The following is a 21928-nucleotide window of genomic DNA, read 5'->3' on the forward strand; positions in this document are numbered from 1 at the left end:
AAAATGATGTAGGTCTCTCCACGATCTCACGAACCCAATCTTTTCTGTTATTGGTATTGGCAGGTGAAGAAGAGGTTTTCTTTTCCACAGCTCTACCATAGTAGCTCAGCTTGTGAAGATACCTGACAACTGTTCTGAGACTGACACCAGCCTGTGCTGCAATGTCAGAATCCTCTTCAACATTTCTTTTCATAAGATGCAAGGTTGTTTCAGAGGGTCCGGCCGACCGACCTGGGTGAGGTTTTGTGCATTCTTTGTCCTTTCTTGTGAATTGTACGATCACTCTATTAACGGTAGAAAGAGGTACTGAAAGATTTTCTGCTATTTTTGCATTGACTAAGATCACCTTCCTGTTGCTCCACGATTCGTCCTTGCAGAAATTCTGATAGGTCTGATATCCTTTGGTTCGTGACATGCTTCAATGTTGTTAAATGTTATTTTATTGAGATACCCTAAGTTATTTCAACATTATTCTTATTTGTAAGCATAAATAAGCATATATTAATCTTAGCAAAACATTTCTGTCATGTCTGTACATATACATATTGTATTAATAAAAGGGAATATGTAAAGATTCTCTCATTGTTATATTGTCTTTATGTTCTTTAATGTGTATCTATCCGTTACACATCTGCATTTTATTGTATTGTATGAATTGAAATTCGCTTTTATATACACACTAAGCAATGCTTCAAGCAAACTACATTAACTTTTTATATATTACGTTGAGAAGAAAGTTCTTGCGGAATTTTTAATTTCGATTTCAAATGATGTATTTCAAATAAGTTTTCGTTAGAATACTTTTATTTTATATATCATTTTAAATGGCGTTTTTTCGTTTCAATTATAATCGTTTTGAAACAAATATGTCTTTTTATTCAGAACGTTGAATACAAGATAGAAAAATAGCAAATTCGCACAATTTTCTTATTTCAATTCTAAGCTAGGGTGAAAAGCTGCTGAAACAGCTTGCGATATCGACGAAGTATTTAGCGTAGAAACCACTACTGCATGCACAGAACAATGGTGGTTTAAGAAATTTCGTGGCAGCGACGAGGGTCTTGAAGATGATGAGCATAGTGGCTGGCCGTCGGATGCTGACAACGATCAATTAAGAGTCTTCGTCAAAGCCAATCCACGCACAACTGTTCGAGAACTTGCTTCTGAATTAGACATCACATATATGACGATTTCCAACCGCTGAGAGAGATTGGAAAGGCAAAATAACTTGATAAATGGTTGACTCATGAATTGAACAACAACCAAAAGAAACGTCATTATGAAGTGCCATCTTCCTTTCTTTCACGCAAAAATAAAAACGACCTGTTTCTCGACAGGGATGTGACTTGTGATAAAAAGTGGGTTCTTTACGGCAACTGGTAAGGCGCAGCTCGGTGGTTAGATGCCGACGAAGCTCCATGGCACTTCCTGAAGCCAGAGTTAGGTCATGCTGACTGTTTAGTAGTCTGCGACTGGTCTCATCCATTTCAGTTTTTGAATGCATTACGGCGTTGAAGTACTGTCAACAAATGGATGAAATGCATTAGAAACTTTGACAACAACACCCAACATTAGTCAACATAAAAGTCCCAATTCTCCTTCACGACAATGCTCGGCTGCATATTGCTAAACCGACCCTGCAGAAGTTGAACGAACTGGGTTACGAAACTCTGCCTAATCCACCATACTCTCCAGACCTCTTACCCACAGACTACCGCTTTTACAAGCATCTTGATAACTTTCTGCATGAGAAATGCTTAAAAAACTTAAGCGATTTCAAAAACGCCTTCAGTGATTTCAATGGTCACTATAACGCAAGATTTTCACGTTACTGGCATAAATGCACTTGGTTTGCGTTGACAAAAGTGTGTTGATTCTGATAGTGTTTATTTCGATCAATATATATATATATATATACATACATATATATGTATACTTTTTATGCATATGTTCAATAATTTCTTTCTCAAAATGTTACATTCAAGCTTTATTTATTTGAGCCGAGATATGTTCCTCTGAATTTAAAAGTTAAAAACCCCAAGAACGTTCTTGTCAACCTGATATAATTGGGTCTTTTTTTTAGAGGAGTCAAACTTTAAATTAAAATAAATCACAGAAAATATTTTAATTTTATATATTGTGACTAATTTCAAAAATTATTTTTTGGCATTTAGAATTTAAATACAGTTCCGTCTAGATGGCCCTTGTGCCCTGTGTGTATTTGGCATAATATAGAGGTCTAATTTTCACAACAGTACGCATTAAATTAGACTGTATTTTGGCAATAACATATTGAATGCGGTCTTCCAAGTGGTCTATTGGTTCTAGTTTATCAGCGTAGATATGAAACTTTACATATTCCCAAAGAAAACAATCTAATGTGCTTAAATTGCATGAACGAGGTGACCAGTTGGCAGGTCCATTTTGTGAAATTATTCAATCATAAAATTGTAGTAAATTTATTGTACCGCACAGTTCGGTATGTGGCTTAGTTCAGCTGAAGACCTATGATGAATTGCAAAACCATGCTAAACTCAAAATAATCGATAGTTTCCAAATTTGCAATTAAAAAAAATAGAGTTGAAGTTTGGTTTGCCGCATCTAAAGAAACATCATATATATATATATATATATATATATATATATATATATATATATATATATATATATATATATATATATATATATGTATATACATGCATATATATAATTATTTTTTACTATAATAAGTAAATGCCTACAGACACTAGTGTTTCATCCTTTCGGGAATCTTCAGTGCAGGGTGTCACTATTAACGCCAGTTGACAGATTCGAACTCGGCAACACGAGCCATCTCTGGCTTGATTAGCAAAGACCATATCAAATCGGCTACCATTAACCACGTGAAATATATATATATTCAGAAAGTTTAGATGAGATAATTTTTCTGTAAATAAAAATATAAATAAAACGCTCTTATTTTCAGCATTTTTCCTCATAATAGAGCACTCTGCTGGAATCCTTTTTCCAAAATAAATATAACTTAAGTTGTGTGTGTGTGTGTGTGTGTGTGTGTGTGTGTGTGTGTGTTCTTATTTTATGTTTCTCTATACAATTTTATGCTTTTATTTTTAAGTATTTAACTTCAAAAGTGCTGAACACATGAGTAGAGCTAGATAACATGATTTGAAAATATTCATTGCAACAAAGCTACACAGAATTTTTCACGTTTCATCCTTATACAGATTTGTCAGGCTATTGCATTAAATGCATGTTAGCACATGTTTTTATATATTCTCATGGTGATGAATTTGCTAGTAAGCCAATCAGATTCTTTTGTTATGTGCACACTTATTTATTGAGCCAATTGTCTAGCGTTTATCGCACAAAGGTTCAATTGACCTGTAATTCAGCCCTTTCTTTGTCCGTTTTTGGAAAGAATCGTCGATATTTTCTTTGTGTTTTATTTTGATACAACCATAATTACAATGAGGATCTCTGTTATTTTCGTCAAAATTGGAAATATTTTCAAATTTTCACCAACTATGAGCAAATAGCTCCACTACCTTGTAGATGCCCTGGGGAAGGCAAAGGCTAAAGAAGTAAATTCTGGCAAAAATCCAGTTTGGAATCCTGATAAATGGATGGTGAAACACTGCAACGCCTTTCTGGCAACTCCTGAAGTTGCGTTGGCTCTAACCATATTGGCTTGATTTTCTGTTGAACTTTATCTGCAACATTGAAATAGGAACACACCAGCTTGGACTTTATAGCCACAGCAGATGCCATCAGAAGTTTTAACTTTATTTTCATTTTTCTTAAACTTTTTCTTCTAGGGGATGGGACATCCAACCAGATGTCTGACATTTACCCCTATTTTAGTGAGTCCAACCAAGAGATCTTTTCAGGATTGTAGCCGTCCCTTTCAGTGCAATCGTTTGTTTTAACCTGAATGTATTTCGATGTGTCTGCTTATATTTTTGTTTATAGTAAATTATTTATTTTTTGTTATTGCTGTTATTATATATACATTTATGCATGTGTTGTTGTCCTAAGGTAACATTTTTTGTATGTTCATATGTTCTGCATTTCCATAAATTTTGGGATTCTTTAAAAATTAGAATAGCTAATTCCTCATTCAAACATAAGTCTGCCAAGTAAACCAAGCATGCTATAACACTTTCTGAAAAGACGGTGGCTTTTAAACAAGCTCAATCCTTATTTTTTGTTGAAATTTAAGGAGAAAAAAATGAGGTAATTTGTAGTAAAGCAAAACAAACCTTGACATTAACACATGTACATCACCTCCTTTGACTTGACTAGGAGTTACTGGCCGTTGCAATGGAATGTGTCTTTCCAGCATATTATCTGGACGCTAAAAAACGAAAATCAGTATATCTTTGCTATACTTTGCCAATCAAATAAAATTTTTAAGTTATCTGAAAGAAATGCTCCCAGCTCATTATTTTACATTTAATAAAATTTTACAAACATTAGTTAATTAAGTAATCGGTAAATAATGGTAAGTTGGTTGGTTGTTTTTGTTTTGCGGCATATCAACCCTTTTCGGGTTATTTAATGCCGAATCCAAAGATTTTGAAGAAAATTTTTTTTAATAGAATATATTTGTTGTTTTCACGTCGGTTTCTATTTAACCCATAGTTGGGACCCTAACAAGTACTGCCACTCCGGGTCAGAGTGGACCTGGGAGCAATGGTAATTGAAGGGTGGCTCCACACTCCCCAAAGCCCACAAGCTGAAGCCTCACCACTGGATATAGTTTAAGGTCATATCCAGGACCCCCATTGAGGGACTTTTACCCTCTGCAGGGGGGCAGTCGGCGTATTCTAATGCCCCATCGACAGGGCCAGTAATGGTAAGTATAAAAATAATCTACAAAATGAATATAATAATTTTGTATTGACTGGAGTTGTAAAGAGACTTTTTATCATAATTCGTTTAATACCTTCACTCATAAATATGATTGAATTATTATTCTTAAAATACTGTTGGTTATCTTCAACCTTGTTCACCTTGTCTTGACAAACGCTTTTTGTCAAATTACAAAGCAAAATAGAAAAAAAAAAATGATAACTCAATATCTTTGTTTATTTCCTTATTTCAAAAATGTAATTTGACTAAAAAATTAAATTAAAAATCGGTTCATTTTGCAACTGACAGTTTCGTACACAAAGCCTCTGTCAACACGGTGTGAAGAAAATTGAAGATAACCCTACGATTAATATAAAAGAGCAACAGTTATTCTATAATATAGGATTATGCATTTATATCTTTATGCTTATGTCGTATGAAAATGTACTCTATTAAAAATGTTTTCGATGATTTACATATTTCACCTCGAGACTAAATAAACCTAATTTGATAAAAGGTAAAAAATTAAATTTGCATTAATTTCCTGATAATATCTTGAATTGTTTTGGTTTTTAACAAACATTTGCTGATCTATTTATCTATATTATTTCTCCCTCTCTCATATATATATATATATATGTGTGTGTGTGTGTGTGTGTGTGTGTGTGTGTGTGTGTGTGTGTGTGTAGTAGTAGTAGTAGTAGTAGTAGTAGTAGTAGAACGATAACATTGTCGCCCTAGAAAAGACATGATTCCATTTCTGTTTGATGAAAATCGATTTTCTTTTTTTTGTTGCAGACCATCTAGTAGTTGAATAGCACTAGAAGCCTTCTATCATGTCTTAAAAATGACGCAATGTTCAACAAGTGAGATTAGAGATGCGTTGCTGTACAACTTATGCTCTCTACCTATCCAAGTTATGAAAACAGAACCATTGCCAGCACTCTCAAAATGCAAATCACGACGGTTCAACGCTTGAGGGCACAACTCAACGAAATTTCCGGCCATAGTAATGGTCTTTGGTATGGTTTCAAGTGAGGGCCATATCATGCCACTTCACATCTTCAAAGTCGGCTTGAAAGTCAATGCCACAGTGTACCTGGATGTCTAGAAAAGTATGGTTATCCGTTGGTGCAATTAGATGGCCACTGGCAAACCCTGGGTGTGAGAGCAGGACTCGGAACTGGCCTACAAGTCCAAATAGAGCCAGGCTTGTCTTGAGAAGGAGTGCTACGACTTTGTGTTATGTAATGAATGGCTGGAACCATCATACATAACTGAAAAGAAAAAAACTTTAATAAAAGATTTAAAAGAGTGGGCATCGAATAATCGATTGTCTACCTGTTGAAAAGAGGAAGGGCTTACGTCATAAACAGAGAAATCGGACGACGATTTTTTTGTTTACAAAACAAATAAACGTGACATTCCTCGTAAGCTCTGGAATTACAGATATTGGCATGAGTGGGTAATTCACGTGTCGCTGTGTGAAGACAAAATCGAATGATTTTTTGAGGTCAAAACGTGACTTAAGAACACATGTATCAACCGATTGACAGAACGCGTGGATAGAAAAAAACAAAGGGACAAAATGCCAATAAAAACGGTGAATCAGCAGAGCAGAGATAGAGCAGAGAGAGAGAGAAACACGGAAAAGCATGTGTTGCTGAAGACCGTATTGTCGAAGCGTCATTTTTCCCTCCTCAGAGCACTGTGAGAAAAACTGCTAACTGTGAACTTCAGAACCACCAAAAGAAAAAAGACGATTTGTTTTAAATTGTAACTATATTGTAAAATATAATTTTATACAAAAACAAACACAATTGTGACTTACGTCTTTTAATGCATATTTTTAAGTTACAGCTGATCGTTCTAAGTCGTCAACCGCTTTGTTTCAGGTTCAACGTTGTTATGACATTTTTGACAATTGACGAGAGGCAAGATAAGGAAAAAGTGCCAGTCTAAGGTGAGATAACTCACTAGTCTTAACTCGTTGTCATCACAACCGCCTAGTAAACAAGTGAACCTACGGACGATCGACGTAACTAAAACTGCTATGTACCATTGTCAGGGAGTCCTACGCACTATTACGATTTCCCAACCTGGGAGCCACACCATAATACAACATTTGTACCCTTCTCTCACTGGCTTCCCCCCTCCCTCAGCCTGAACTCACTGGACTACTTTTTTTTTGTCATACATCAAGAACATCACTAACATGACATCCCACAACACCGAAACTAGCTTGACCGCCGCCATCCACCAAGTACACGGCTACATTGAATAGATGTCAACTTTACCACATAATCAAATTACCTGAATTGATTTTTTCAATAAAAATTTAAAAATAAAGTTGTAGTGTTGTTTTCTTTAAGGCGACAACTTTATCGTTCCACTCCACTTTTTGAATATATATATATATATATATATATATATATATATATATATATATATATATATATATATATATATATATAAGCGAGATAAGATAAGCTCAACCAGGATTACTTTGCCATCTTTGGTATTTTGATAACTACACTATTGATTCCGAGGTCCATTGCACACTTAATTCAATGCTCAAATTCTATGGGGATAGTTACAATGGAATGGTATATCCGCCCAATTTCGGATATAATTTGTCAACACCGAGAAAGCATTTGGACCACAGCAAATAACACACAATCAACGCAACAACGAATGAGGCTGCCTGGTATACTTTTCGAAATATCAATAAGGAGCAGTACGCTTTCGCTATATGGGAGTAGAGATGTGCATGTCCTATCTATGGAATAGCAAAGTGATTCAAAATAGAATTAAATGGGTATAAGAACATATTCGCTTTATTATACTTAAGTATCATTTCTTTATTCATTAAAACCTGTGACAGACAGTAACACATGGAAAACAGGACATAGTTTATATGAAAATATTTTTTTTTTAAGTGAGTACCGAGAAAAAGATTAAACGATTATATACATAATATATATATATATATATATATATATATATATATATATATATATATATATATATATATATATATATACATACATATATATACTTATGAAACTATTTAAGCGCTGCCTTAAGGAGAAGTGCTTTCCGACTCCCTGGAAGACCTCATCAGTTTGCTCTGTATTTAAGAATTCAGATGATAAGTCATCTCCCTCTCAGTACAGACCTATAAGTCTCCTGTGTGTTATGAGTAAGTTGCTGGAATCCATATTAAATAGAGAAATAGTCAACCACCTCAGCAGGAATAACCTTCTTAGTGACACACAATATGGTTTCCGCTCTGCAAGATCTACCACAGATGTGCTGACGGTTATATCCCACAGGATTAGTGAATCTCTTGACAAAGGCTTCCTTTCTAGGGCAATTGCTCTTGACATATCAAAGGCCTTCAACAAGGTATGGCATAAGGGTCTACTTCACAAGATTTCCAGCTATGGTATAACTGGAAATGTTTTCTCAATTATTAAATCATTTCTCTCCGATAGACTCATAAGAGTAGTGGTAGATGGACAAAAATCGGAGGCCTGCAATATAAATGCTGGAGTCCCTCAGGGGTCAATCCTGGGCCCAACTCTCTTCCTGATCTACATCAATGACCTCCCTAAACACATACTTAAATCATTTGTTGACTTCTATGCTGATGACACGACCATCTACGGCAACACATCAAAGGCTGTAAATGACAAAGTTCTCTCTGATTCTCTCTCCTCTGATCTCGAGCGCGTGGTTCAGTGGGGGAAGATGTGGCTGGTTACCTTTAATGCATCCAAAACCAAACTCCTATCTTTACATCATCAATGCTCTGATCCCCATCTGGCATCAATTGTGATGGATGGCTCTCGTCTGGGTGAGGCCCCGTGTTTTGACAAGCTTCTGGGTTTGACCTTTACTCCTGATCTGAAATGGAACACGTACATCAAGTCTGTTGCCAAGGTCGCTGGAAAGACGGTGGGATCCTTCTACCGCTCCAGAAGATATCTCACTACTGATGCAATTCTCTATCTATATAAAAGCCAAGTACGTCCAAGGATGGAATACTGTTGCCATATCTGGGCAGGAGCTGCTAAAAACAGCCTATCCTGCCTTGACAGAGTACAAAATAGACTTTGTGGCTTAGTTGGGGATGCCCTTTTCTCTATCCTGCAACCTCTTTCCCACAGAAGAAACGTTGCGGGCCTATCCTTGTTTTATCGTTATTTCCATGTCAGGTGCTCGTCTGAACTCCAATCTCTGGTCCTCCCTCGCCAATCTTTCACGAAAAACACCCGTCTAGCTGAATCCACTGTGAAAAATTTCCTTCACTCTATATCTGTGCCTAAATCAAAACGCGGATTCTATGAGCAAAGCTTCTTTCTTAGAACTGCACGTCTATGGAACTCTGTTCCGTCTGCCTGCTTCCCTCCGGACTACAACTTGGATGTCTTCAAGTCCAATGTTAACAAATTCCTAATGAACCGCCCCCTTAATTAAACACTTCATCAAATCTCCACACTAACGTAATGTACTTGCAATAACCCCTATCCCTGAGTGGCTTCCGGGCCTTGATAAGTGGTGATCACTGTGTAAAAAAAAAAAATGTATGTGTGTGTGTATATATATATATATATATATATATATAGGAGTCACCGCTTATCAAGGCCTGGAGGTCACTCGAGGATAAGGGTTAATGAGTAGTCAATAGAATAACATCGTAGTAATCGTTAGTAGTGGAAATTTGGTAAATTGGGTTACATGTGGCCACGCAAGAAAAAGAATAGAAGAAACTTGAATTTCAAAATTTTTAGATGAATATCGATAATTTGCATTATTGGAATTATTTGGATTATTGTTTTCATCTTGAGTATTATTTGCATGACGTTTTGTGACGTTACGGATAAAGTACTAGATAAAAATTCAGTTGTCATTGACACTCTTCTGGAGATTAGAGGCACAATCCTCAATGCGGACGATACTAACAATACAATTGCTTAACATTTTACCTGGTCATGGCTGACCAAGCAAGAGCAGGCTAAACCTGTGGATTCTGTTCAAAATTCAGTGTAGATTCCCAAGTTCGATAGATAGATTCCCGAGTTTGACGAGATACACCTAAAGAAGTTTGGAGGTTATATCGGCCGAAACGTTGTGTGAATAACACTCAATATGAGAACAGTAGTCCGAAAAATCCAAATAAAGCAAAGAAAATTTAGCACTTCCTTTTTTCTCTGACGTCAGAGAGAAGAGGTAAAAGATTGCTGAGCAATTTTGCTACAATAATAAACTTACATTAAAAATATATCATATCTTTTTTCTTAATACCTAGTTTACATGTGTATTTCACTTCATACATAGAATAGCTATTCAAACAAGTATATTCAAAGAGAATTGTTTCTAAATGAATTCCAATATTAATGTTGACTTGGACAATGTAAATTCATTTCTTGATATTGTCATTTGTTTAATTTAAGAATTGCTTTAAGGTTCATCTCCAGCTTTTGTTGGCTGATTAATTTCAACCGATTCAATAAAGAAGTTGATTTAGCATCGAATAAAAAGTAATAGTAAACAGTTGCAAGGAAATTTCATATGTTAACATGCAGCAAAGATTCTATTGTTTTAAACTTTTATTAAATCTACATTAATTAAGAGAATTTTGGGAGCTGATTAAACACAAAGGACAGGCTTAAATCAAAAAACAAATAAAGAAAGAATTTACCTAAATCTTTATTCAACTAAGACCCGAGGTTTACATGCAGCAGCCTTCTAACTCAAATTTTCTTCTGTTTTGTTCTTTAGTCCTCACATTTCAAGAATAATATTTCTGACAAATTGCTGTTTTCTGAGGCGACAACTGTTTTGAATTTTTCAATTCTCTCATAGTATTCTTCATTATTCAACAGTATCATTCACTCTTATCCTCGAATATCTTTTAACCTTTATAAGTGGGGAATTATTATGAATAAATGTCTATAAAATAATGTGTTTTATATGTTGTTTCAGTTTGTTTTTTCAATCAATGTTAAGGCACGTTTCGTACTCACATTATTGCAGAGTTTGCGAATGTATCACGTTGACAAGAAAGTTCTTGCGGAATGTTTAATTTTGATTTCAAATGATGTATTTTCAAATAAGTTTTCGTTAGAATACTTTTACTTCATATATCATTTTACATAGAGTTTTTCACTCTATCTAATCATTTAAATTACAATTGTTTTAAAACAAATACGTCTTTATTTTTCAGAACGTTGAATACAAGATGGAAAAATAGCAAATTTGCACAATGTTCTTATTTCAATTTAAACTAGGCCGAAAAGCTGCTGAAACAGCTCGCGATATCAAGAAGCGTTTAGCCCAGGAACCACTACTGAATGCACAGCACAATGGTGGTTTAAGAAATTTTGTGGCAATGTTGAGAGTCTTAAAGATGATGAGTATAGTGGTCGGCCATCGGATGTTGATAACGAACAATTAAGAACCTTAGTCAAAGCCAATCCACAGACACCTGTTCGGGAACTTGCTTTTGAATTAGACATAAAGTAGATGACTATTTCTAAAATTTAAAAGAGATTGGAAAGGCAAAAATCTTGATGAAGAGTGGATTCTTTACGGCAACTGGTGAGGCGCAGCTCAGTGGTTAGACGCTGACGAAGCTCCACAACACTTCTCGAAGCCAGAGTTGCACCAAAAGATCATGCAGACTGTTTAGTGGTCTGCAACTTGTCTCATCTTTTAGTTTTTGAATGCAGGCGAAACGATTACAGTAGTGAATTACCGTCAACAAATGGATGAAATGCATCAGAAACTTCGACAATAACACCCAGCATTAGTCAACAGAAAAGGCCCAATTCTCCTCCACGACAATGCCCGATCACACGTTGCTAAATCGACCCTGCATGAAACTCTGCTTCATTTATCATACTCTCCAGACTTTTCACCACTTTTCAAACATCTCTTCAACTTTCTGCATGAGAAATGCTTCAAAAACCTAAACGATATCAAAACCGCCTTCAGCAACTTCATCGCAACCAGAACGCAAGATTTTTACATTACTGGCATAAATACACTTGTTTTGAGTTAACGAAAGTGTGTTAATCTTGATTATGTTTATTTTGATCAATAAATTTTTGATTAAGCCGAAATATGTTCACCTGAATTTAAAAGTAAAAAACCGCAAGAACTTTCTTGTCAACATGATATCTATATTCGAATATTTAATGAATATCAATATTTGAATATTTATTGAATATCAATATTTGAATATTTATTGAATATCATTATTCGAATATTTAATGAATATCAATATTTGAATATTTATTGAATATCAATATTCGAATATTTATTGAATATCAATATTCGAATATTTATTGAATATCAATATTCGAATATTTAATGAATATCAATATTAGAATATTTATTGAATATCAATATTTTAATATTTATTGAATATCAATATTTTAATATTTAATGAATATCAATATTTGAATATTTATTGAATATCAATATTTGAATATTTAATGAATATCAATATTTGAATATTTATTGAATATCAATATTTGAATATTTAATGAATATCAATATTTGAATATTTATTGAATATCAATATTTGAATATTTATTGAATATCAATATTTTAATATTTAATGAATATCAATATTCGAATATTTAATGAATATCAATATTTGAATATTTATTGAATATCAATATTTTAATATTTATTGAATATCAATATTTGAATATTTATTGAATATCAATATTTGAATATTTAATGAATATCAATATTTTAATATTTATTGAATATCAATATTTTAATATTTAATGAATATCAATATTCGAATATTTATTGAATATGGAGATCAAGTTTCTTGCTTTCAATTCTAGTGGATCTTTGAAATCACTGTTTAGCCTCTCAGATGCTTTTGTAAGAAGATCTTGTGTTTCCCTATGAAATGGTGTTAATTAAATTCAGCAGAGATTCGGCAGAGGAAGACAAATTTTAACTTTTTACTACTTGTCTCATTCCGATTACGACTACAGAACATAGTTCATTCTGAGATTATTTATCACATTATTTTCTTTATAGACGATGCATATTATTCTATAGTTTTGAATTTTTCTTCTTGCCTTGAGATTAAACATTTGATGACTGTAGAGTGAACACCAATCAATGTTTCCATTTCTTTAATTTCTCTTGGGAACACTTTTGACGACTGAATGGTGCTTTTAGAGTGAGACAATAGCTAGTAAAGATTACAGGACTAAGACTATTGTGATAATCATCTCGCGTTCTTGTTGGCTCCTTATATTAAATGGCCGTGTGTCATTTCTGAAGTTCCATAGTTGAAAAGCAAGCTTTATTCTTGGCACAGCAACAGCATTAGGATTATGGTGATTGTGACGTAACGGTTGACAACACAGACTGAATCAACTGGGTGTGTCAAGTTTGAACTCAATTCGTTCCACTGAATCACTTTCACTTAGGAATATGGGCAACCTTCATGTGGTCCCTCTTGTAAACACCTGATGTCTTTCTAGAAATAATTCTAACTAGAAAGATATCGGGGAAACGAATGCCAAGAATAATCATCTGATTCACACGAAATGAATGAATAATGCTCAGCAACAGCAGTATCATAAGATGTCTGTATGAATTGCAAGATCGATAATGACAAACACCAAATTTGCTGTCGTTTCTGATTTTTCAGAAGTCAATAACAGCAGTGAAGAATAAAAAAGGGACTATTAGTTTGCACCAGTAGACGGACCTTCTCTAAAAAAAAAAAAAAGCAGAAGAGAATAACATGTTGTCGATAGCTAACTGAAATACTTGCATGTTATCAGAAGTGAAATAATAAAATGTCTGGCTTAAATAAATTAAAGAGATTCTTAGCTAGCTGAGTAAATAAGTTTTTAGTCCAATCCTCCTCACACTTATTTTCCCCTTGACCAACCCCAAATGTCGTTTCTATCTCGGAGGACACCATCCATCTGCATTTTATTTGGTTCTTCACTTTTCATTATTTTGTTTTGTGGATTTTCACATTCGCCATTATTTATCACCTCCTGATCTTAAATGGAACACACACATCAAGTCTGTGGCCAAGGTCGCTGGGAAAATGGTGGAATCCTTCTACTGCTCCAGAAGATATCTCACTAATGATGCAATTCTCTATCTATATAAGAGCCAAGTACGTCTAAAGATGGAGTACTGCTGCCACATCTGGGCGGGAGCTGCTAAAAAAATCCTATCCTGCCTTGACAGAGTACAAAATAGACTTCGTGGCTTGGTGGGGGATGCCCTTTTCTCTACCCTGCAACCTCTTTCCCACAGAAGAGACGTAGCGAGCCTGTCGTTGTTCTATCGTTATCTCCATGGCAAGTGCTCGTCTAAGTTCCATTCTCTGGTCCCCCCTCGCCAATCTTTTTCAAAAAACACCTGACTAGCTGAAACCACCGTCAATAATTTTCCCCACTCCTTATCTGTGCCTAAATCAAAATGTAGATTCCATGAACAAAGCTTCTTTCTTAGAACTGCACGCCTGTGGAACTCTGTTCCGCTTGCCTGTTTCCCTCCTGACTTCAACCTGGATGTCTTCAAGTCCAACACAAACAAATTCCTGATGAACCGCCCCCCTAAGTAATGACACGTTACCAATTCTCCAATACTATTGCTACACTATCCCTTTGATTACTGTACACACAATAACCGTTATCCCCGAGTGGCCATGGGGCCTTTATAAGTGGTGAACTCCATGTAAAAAAAAAATTTTTTAAATAAAAAAAATAAAATCATTGAAACGATTGGGGTTCTTTTAAGTACGTTCAAGTCCACGGTGTGAATGTGGTATTTTGGTAAAAGAATCTGACTAAGAGTAATGCAAAGTTTTGTAGTCAAAAAGAATGACACTCAATCCCCACCATTCCTCCAAATCAAACAGAGTTTTATGCTTAAGTTAACTGAAAGTTTTTTGTCAATTTTTATTTGACTAAATAAACTGGTCTCTTATTACATTCATTCACAATTTACTCTGATAAATTTAGAGTCCTCATATCAAAGAAACATTTTCCATTATTTAATGCAATGCCATATCTGTTTACAGGCACCAGGAATCGTTTCAGTTCACCATCATGGTCTGAACGTTTAACTCGACAGACTGTTACATTATCTATGTCATTATCTATGTCAGCAAATGTGCCTCGCAATCCTTTTGTATTTATATTAGCAATAATTTGTTGGAATCTTGCCACGGGCTTAATCACAGTGAATGGAACTTGTCACAACTAATATAAACAGACATTGGTTTCGGATCAAATGGATTTCAACTGGGTGAGATGCACTCTGCTAATCTAAAGAATATTTGACAATTTCATTCATCATCTCATCGATTTCAGATGTGGTGGGTATGCATCTCACTGAGTGCTTCTAATAATCGCCTGTGATCAGAGTGCATGGAGAGCAGGCATGCGACATTGCCTGGTGTTGCCCACGCTGTCCCTTAAATTCGAAGGGACGGATTAAAAAAGAAGAAGAAGAAGAAGAAGAAGAGGAAGTAAAAGAAAGAAGAAGTAAAAGAAAGAAGTAAAAGAAGGAAGAAGTAAAAGAAATAAAGAAAGAAGTAAAAGAAAGAAGAAGTAAAAGAAAGAAGAAGTAAAAGAAAGAAGAAAGAAAATGAATGAAAGAAAGAAAAAGAAGTAAAAGAAAGAAAAAGTAAAAGAAAGAAGTAAAAGAAAGAAGAAGAAGAAGTAAAAGAAAGAAAGAAGTAAAAGAAAGAAGAAAGAAAATGAATGAAAGAAAGAAGAAAAAGAAGAAGAAGAAGAAATAAAAAAGAAAAAAGAAAGCAGACGTAAAAGAAATAAAAAATAAAACGAAAGAAAGAAAGAAAGAAGAAGAAGAAGAAGAAGTAGTAGTAGTAGTAGTAGTATCAGGTTGGTACAAAATGTTTTGCTTGTTTGAAGACGAGACATTTTAAACAAGTTTATGCATATTGTTATTACTTGAACATGTTATCATTTTTAATTAATAACCTTTTCTTTCAAAGCATAGATTATATTTTTGCTGCAATATTCTCACCCATCTCCACCCGAAAAACGGCCTTCTTTAGTGAAACAATGTTCATCTTCACATAACATAGAAATTTCCAGGTTGGTATCTGGGGGCGCGTTTAACTCACGGGGGAAGATACACCGCTGAATCAAGACGGAAAGCACTAGGAAACTACCGCCTTTACTTGTTTTCCGAAGATTACCAATTCAGAGAGCCATGGTTGTCGATACTGTTAAACAGCAGGGGAACTGCATGCAAGGTGACGTATCATCCTCTTGTTTCGAATTGCAAGTAAATATAAGGTAAAAAAAAATCCGTGTTTAGACTTAAGTTTGCATTCAATATGTTTACAACTGTTTCACAGAAATAATCTTGTAGACTGCAGGGAAACGATTGTTATCATTCTTGCCGTTTCTGTTTGGGAGAATGTTTTGCTCTTTTTCAAACATCAAAGTTCTAGGATTGCTCAGCAGTTGTGGCTTCAATGTTGAACGTTTTTGTGCTTTCGTGCAGTGTTCCATATTGATTCCAAGTGGGATAAATGTTGATGTAATTGGAATGGATGACAGTTCCTGAGTTAATAGATGTAGAAAAGTTGAGGTTATCAGAATCAATTTGCAAAGAAAAGCCGAAGAAGACATGGGAGGAAGTAGTAAGGATGGATTTTAGAGAAACAGATAAAGATCTGAGTAAAGAGAGATTAGTTTGATAGGTAATTTCTCAGAGTTGTCCAACACATGTAAAAACGATGATGATGTGTAAGTCAGTGACCTTATTAGATGCATATTTATTGTGTGTAAATTATTTTGAACACAGGAGAGTATCAAATAAGTGCCATACCTTTTTCTTTAAAAGATAATCAGAAATTAATAATTTTTCGCCATAAAGACCAGCAGGACTGCTTGGTTTCACCATGTCATCTTTGTCTAAATCAGGTTCCATTTCCATGTCTTCCTAACAACACAAAACAAAATAAATTTCAGATGAGGATTGATGATATATGGATCGTACGGGCTTTTCGGACTACTATCCTCAGTTTTTTTGTTATTTTCACAACTTTTAACATAGATTATGCAACAGATGAATCTGTTATGTATCAATCATGAGCCGATAAAAAAAAGTTACAGGTTCAGATCTCATCACAGGCGATAATGACAAAGAATAAAATAAAAATTGTTACACTTGTACTTTATTATGGCTGACGAAACGAGAACAATCGACCTGTTTGGATTAAATAAAAGGTTCAGTTTAAAAATATGTATAGGTTCCTGTGTTTTATATAAGAAGTCCTAACTTCAAAAAGATGCATTTAAATTAAATTTACATAGATCGAAACGTTATGAAAATAACAACGAAAATAAGAATATTAATATGACTCATCTGAATAATTCAAATGGATAATAAAAACTGAGAATTGTGGGTAAACAAAGTTCCAAAAGAATGAAGGTGATGATATATTTTGCAACAAACTAAAATATAAAGGCAGAATTCTTTGTAAAAAAGAATTAAAATTGTTGTCCAATTTTGAAAAAAAAAAACGTGTGCTGATAGGTTGATTCTATCTAATCAGCAGCAGCTTGTCGCAATAAAAACAAAAATTGTAGCTTTGCAAATTAGAGAGTTTGTTTTGCACTTCCCTCTGCGCATTCATAGAATGCGGAAACATTCGTCTGATAATTAGCGTTGTCCCCTGCAAAGAAATAGTTATTACTCGCTCCTCGATGTAAATAACATTTTAAATCACATCCAAACGCCTCTTTTGTATCGATTTTGCACATGTCCCTGCATATCCCAACATCCAGTCTTTTTTAATTGCATATCATTGCAAAGCAATCTCAGTTGGTTAATGTGAGGTTTTAATCACAGTGCAGCCAATTTTTCTTATGACTAAACATAATGCATGTTAGCACTAAGATTCTTCTCACTACAGTTAAATAACGACTTATTTCAGTAAGCCCTTCGTTAATCTTCTGATATCGTAAAACGTGAATTGTTTTCATTAATCAGCAATTACATTTGAAACTCATCACCAAAAAACAAAACGAACATTTCTTTTTCAGAATAAAAAAATTCATCAGCTTTAATTGGTTATCAGAAATGCTTTGAGCAAATTTAAAATTATTAATACTTGTATCATTTCGATTAATCAAGCAGTTGTTCTTATCTTCGTTTTGCAGATAACACTTATCTGTACAACGTTCCGGTTTATGTAACCTTCGATCTTCGTCAGGTGTAAAAAGTCGTCATGTTTTTGTAGGAAAAAAGGAGGTAGCTTTGTATTCTAAGGTTTCGAATTTTGCGATCTAGTTGAAAGTAAGTTTACACATATAAAAACAATTAAATTATCAGGGAACCCTACGGGTATAACTTTTAACTTATTATAATTAAATTTTTAATTAAATCCATCAACCAATAGTAAGTTCTTAGAAACATAATATTTACGAAACTAAGAGGTTGCTGGTTTGAGTATGGTTAATCGCGTGCTATCCATTTTTTAACCAGATGTAGCTTTTTTTCTAATATTTTGATATGTTATCATTAAGACTGATAAGAGATAAAAAATGGGGGAAGGAAGAAAAAACGGAGGGAAAAATCTACATCTAGCCAAAAATGGATTATATAATCTATCATACAAGGTACAAGACATACCTATAAACGCCGCCAAAAGCAAATAAACGTTACTCGGATGACACTAGACATACATTACACGTAGAGGAAGAGCTGATCAACACCATTTTCGAGATCGTGACTAACCCTAAACAGAACAGCAATAGTCGAGAGGAAAGAAAATTTACCGACCCGCCGACTATCAACTCAAAGCAGAAGATATTGACAAAGCTTGGAAGGGGGTGTTGTGAGAGACTCGCCCATGCACAAGAGATGAACTCTTCCGAACTGTAGAAATAAGCTGAGAGGTAGGACTCTCGGTGTGGTCTGTGTATTTCATATAACGCCATCTTGGCGGTATGTGCTATGACTGTTGCTCTTTGTATATTCTGTTTTTCTTCAATGCAATTTACTTTTTCTAACCATGTCCGTGTTTTACCTTCGTCTTCCGGGCCACAAGAATATATTGTTCTCGTTCCATCAGCCATGTCCGAGTAAGAATTTTAAGTAATTCTTGATTACATTCTTAGTATCGCCTGTACTGTCTATGCAGATCTGTGGCAGATAAAATGCTAAGTATTAATCAGTTCTAAGTGACGCTCATTTGGAGGTTAAAGGTAAAGATTCTCAAGTTCGACAGGATGCACTTGAAGAAGGTCGGAGATTACAACGACCGAAACGTTGTGAGAATAATATTCAAGATGAGAAATGTCGTTCAAAAAATCCAAAATTATCGATTCAAATAATCGATGCTGGTAAAACAAGTATATTAGCCTAAAATAATGCTTATGTGTGCATGGATCAGTAATTCGGCAAGGGTTCATGCGACGAAAGACGCTAGCATTCACTTACTCTGAAATGTCTACGTTGTCTTGCTTGCCAAGCTGTAATTTGCCAGAAGTCCAATGTTGTGTGCGCAGTGACTATCAGTAATTTGTATGCGATGACAAGCGCCACTTTAGAGGGCGGTATACAATGGCAGGAGGGTGAATAAAAAGGATGTGGAAGCAAGCAGACATGGCAGGCGATTTATGCAAAGAAATAGTGAAACGAGAGAAGGAAGAGGGGATGGAAATGGTGAAGTTAGAAAAAGTGTGACTCTCACAAATCTAATGTGTTCTCTTTTATTACACTCTTGCAGCTGTGTGCATAGTATGTTTAAGCAATGCCAATACAATGCACATACTGATATGTGCCTAATAAAAATAAATATGAAATAAATGATGAACAAAATAGAAGAAAATCACAAGATGTGGGACAAGCTCATAATTTGCTTCCAATTTTATTCAACGCTTGTCCATAATTATTAATGATTTTTTTTAAATATATATCTTATTTTAAATAATTTATTTATATCCTATATCTCTAGAGCTTTCTTCATAAGCGTTAATTGTATTGAGTTATTTAATTAATAGTTTTTTTTATTGCCGTTGTCTCTGTTATTTTTACTTTTATCTTATGCAGTTCATTTTTCACTTGCAAGAAATCTATGAATGCAGAAAAGAAAAAAAAAGTATATTCACAGAAAATAAAGGAAATTTGTACTTTTGCTTTTGGAAAAATGGTCAGAGCCCAAAAGTCGACCATATGCAACAAACATATTTACAACTATAACAACTCATTTTGATCTATTGCATTCGAAATTTTCACTTTGATGTATTGTATTCGAAAGTTTTATACTAACACACACACACACACACAGAACGTGAATGCCTACTAGAAACATTCCTCGCATGTCTAAGACCTCTCTGTACAAGTGTTTGTCAGATCAACCTGACATGAGAATACGTTCCCCTACAAGTAAACCCTGACTAAATATTCAAAATTACATGGCATTCGTGACCCAAATAAGATCTCCTCAGTATGGATAAGCTACAAAGAATGGTGCACCTTCTCTAGGTGATATAACCTCAAGTAAAAACACAAAGCTAGATACTCCACCAGACTAGATAAATTCTTTTCTGGATTGTTTTCCTAACGGACGTAATTTGCATAACCCTCTGAAGTCAGAACTATTTTTCTATTTTTATTTTTTCCCTTCTTATATAATATATATATATATATATATATATATATATATATATATATATATATATATATATATATATATATATATATATATATATGTATATATATATGAGAATAATGGAAAAAGTATTCTGACGAGATAGAGAAATAAAAAAGGAACGAAACAAGTTATGTTTTCATCAACGTTTCGTCTTTATTTCGAGACTTCCTCTGGATTAATGGGATTAAGAAAAAGAAAGTACCAGTACATATATCGTAAAATAAAATGTAATTTGTGAAACGAAAAATGTCGTTGGAAATTCAAAAAAGTGGGGGGCGGCATCGCATTGTGAAAGAGAGTAAGATTTGTTTCTAACGTCATATAGCCGTTAATATATTTAAGAAGATATGATGCAATTCATGTTTCTTTTGAAAAAATATGTCCGTTACATTTCAAATATGGATGTGTAACTGAAATGAACAAAATTTAATTTTAGACACAGGTTAACTCTCTCATACTATAGAAAACACCACCTATAAAAAATAATACATATAATCAGTCAATAAATTACATAACAAAAATACATTCGTTTCATTTCAGTTACACATCCATATTTGAATTATAACGAACATATTTGTTCCAGAAAAAATATGAATTACATCATATCTTATTAAATATATGAACGATTATATGACGTTTAAAAAATCTTATTAAATAATGAAATAACCAAAATTATGAAGAATTCTTAGTAAAATTATAAAAAAAATTAAATGACGAGTGCCATCAGCTTTAATCAAAACCAAAACCAAAATATATATATATAAATATTGGAATCGTCCCATCACTAATATATATATATATATATATATATATATATATATATATATATATATATATATATAGAGAGAGAGAGAGAGAGAGAGAGAGATGCTATTTGTTTTTGTTTTTGTAATACGTTTTGAATGAATTCAATTATTTACGAAAGTGCATTTTAACCTAAATGCGAGTTAGGAGTAATTTTCCTTTTAACCAATTTGGTATCCCCATATGGAGAGCGGCATATATATTGTTTTTAAAATATAATTATCCACTGACACGTGTTTCGTCATCTAGATTCAGCCACTCTGATGAGTCGTAGACGGCGAAACACGTGTCAATGGATAATTATATTTTAAAAACAATATATATATATATATATATATATATATATATATATATATATATATATATATATATACATGCCCCGTGGATCACCACCTTACCGTGGTGGGGCATTTTGCGAGTCTTTATGACTCCTAGAGCTCTGCCGGCGGGAGTCATGTACTCCTGGTAGGGCCACCCAAGTCGGACAGGTCAAAGGGTAGAGTCTAGACGAAGAGTGATCCAGAAAACTGGTGGGATTATACCTGACCACAAGGAGAGATGCACTCT

At 34.1% G+C, this 21928-nt stretch overlaps 1 protein-coding gene across 4 annotated transcripts in view; it reads right to left on the reverse strand.

The window, feature by feature from the left end:
• Positions 1 to 21928, reverse strand: part of LOC145266889 (lisH domain-containing protein ARMC9-like) — a 317027-nt gene that overhangs the window by 86652 nt on the left and 208447 nt on the right. For all 4 annotated transcript variants that reach the window (XM_080122667.1, XM_080122658.1, XM_080122685.1 and 1 more), the window contains 2 exons: positions 16723 to 16836; positions 4260 to 4354 (listed from right to left, as the gene is read on the reverse strand). In XM_080122667.1, coding sequence (XP_079978793.1) covers positions 4260 to 4354; positions 16723 to 16836 — 209 coding nt within the window. The remainder of the gene's footprint in view (positions 1 to 4259; positions 4355 to 16722; positions 16837 to 21928) is intronic.

Source organism: Euprymna scolopes, chromosome 4, assembly GCF_053919585.1.
Source record: "Euprymna scolopes isolate OS-2025 chromosome 4, ASM5391958v1, whole genome shotgun sequence".
Taxonomy (NCBI): Eukaryota; Metazoa; Mollusca; class Cephalopoda; order Sepiida; family Sepiolidae; genus Euprymna; species Euprymna scolopes.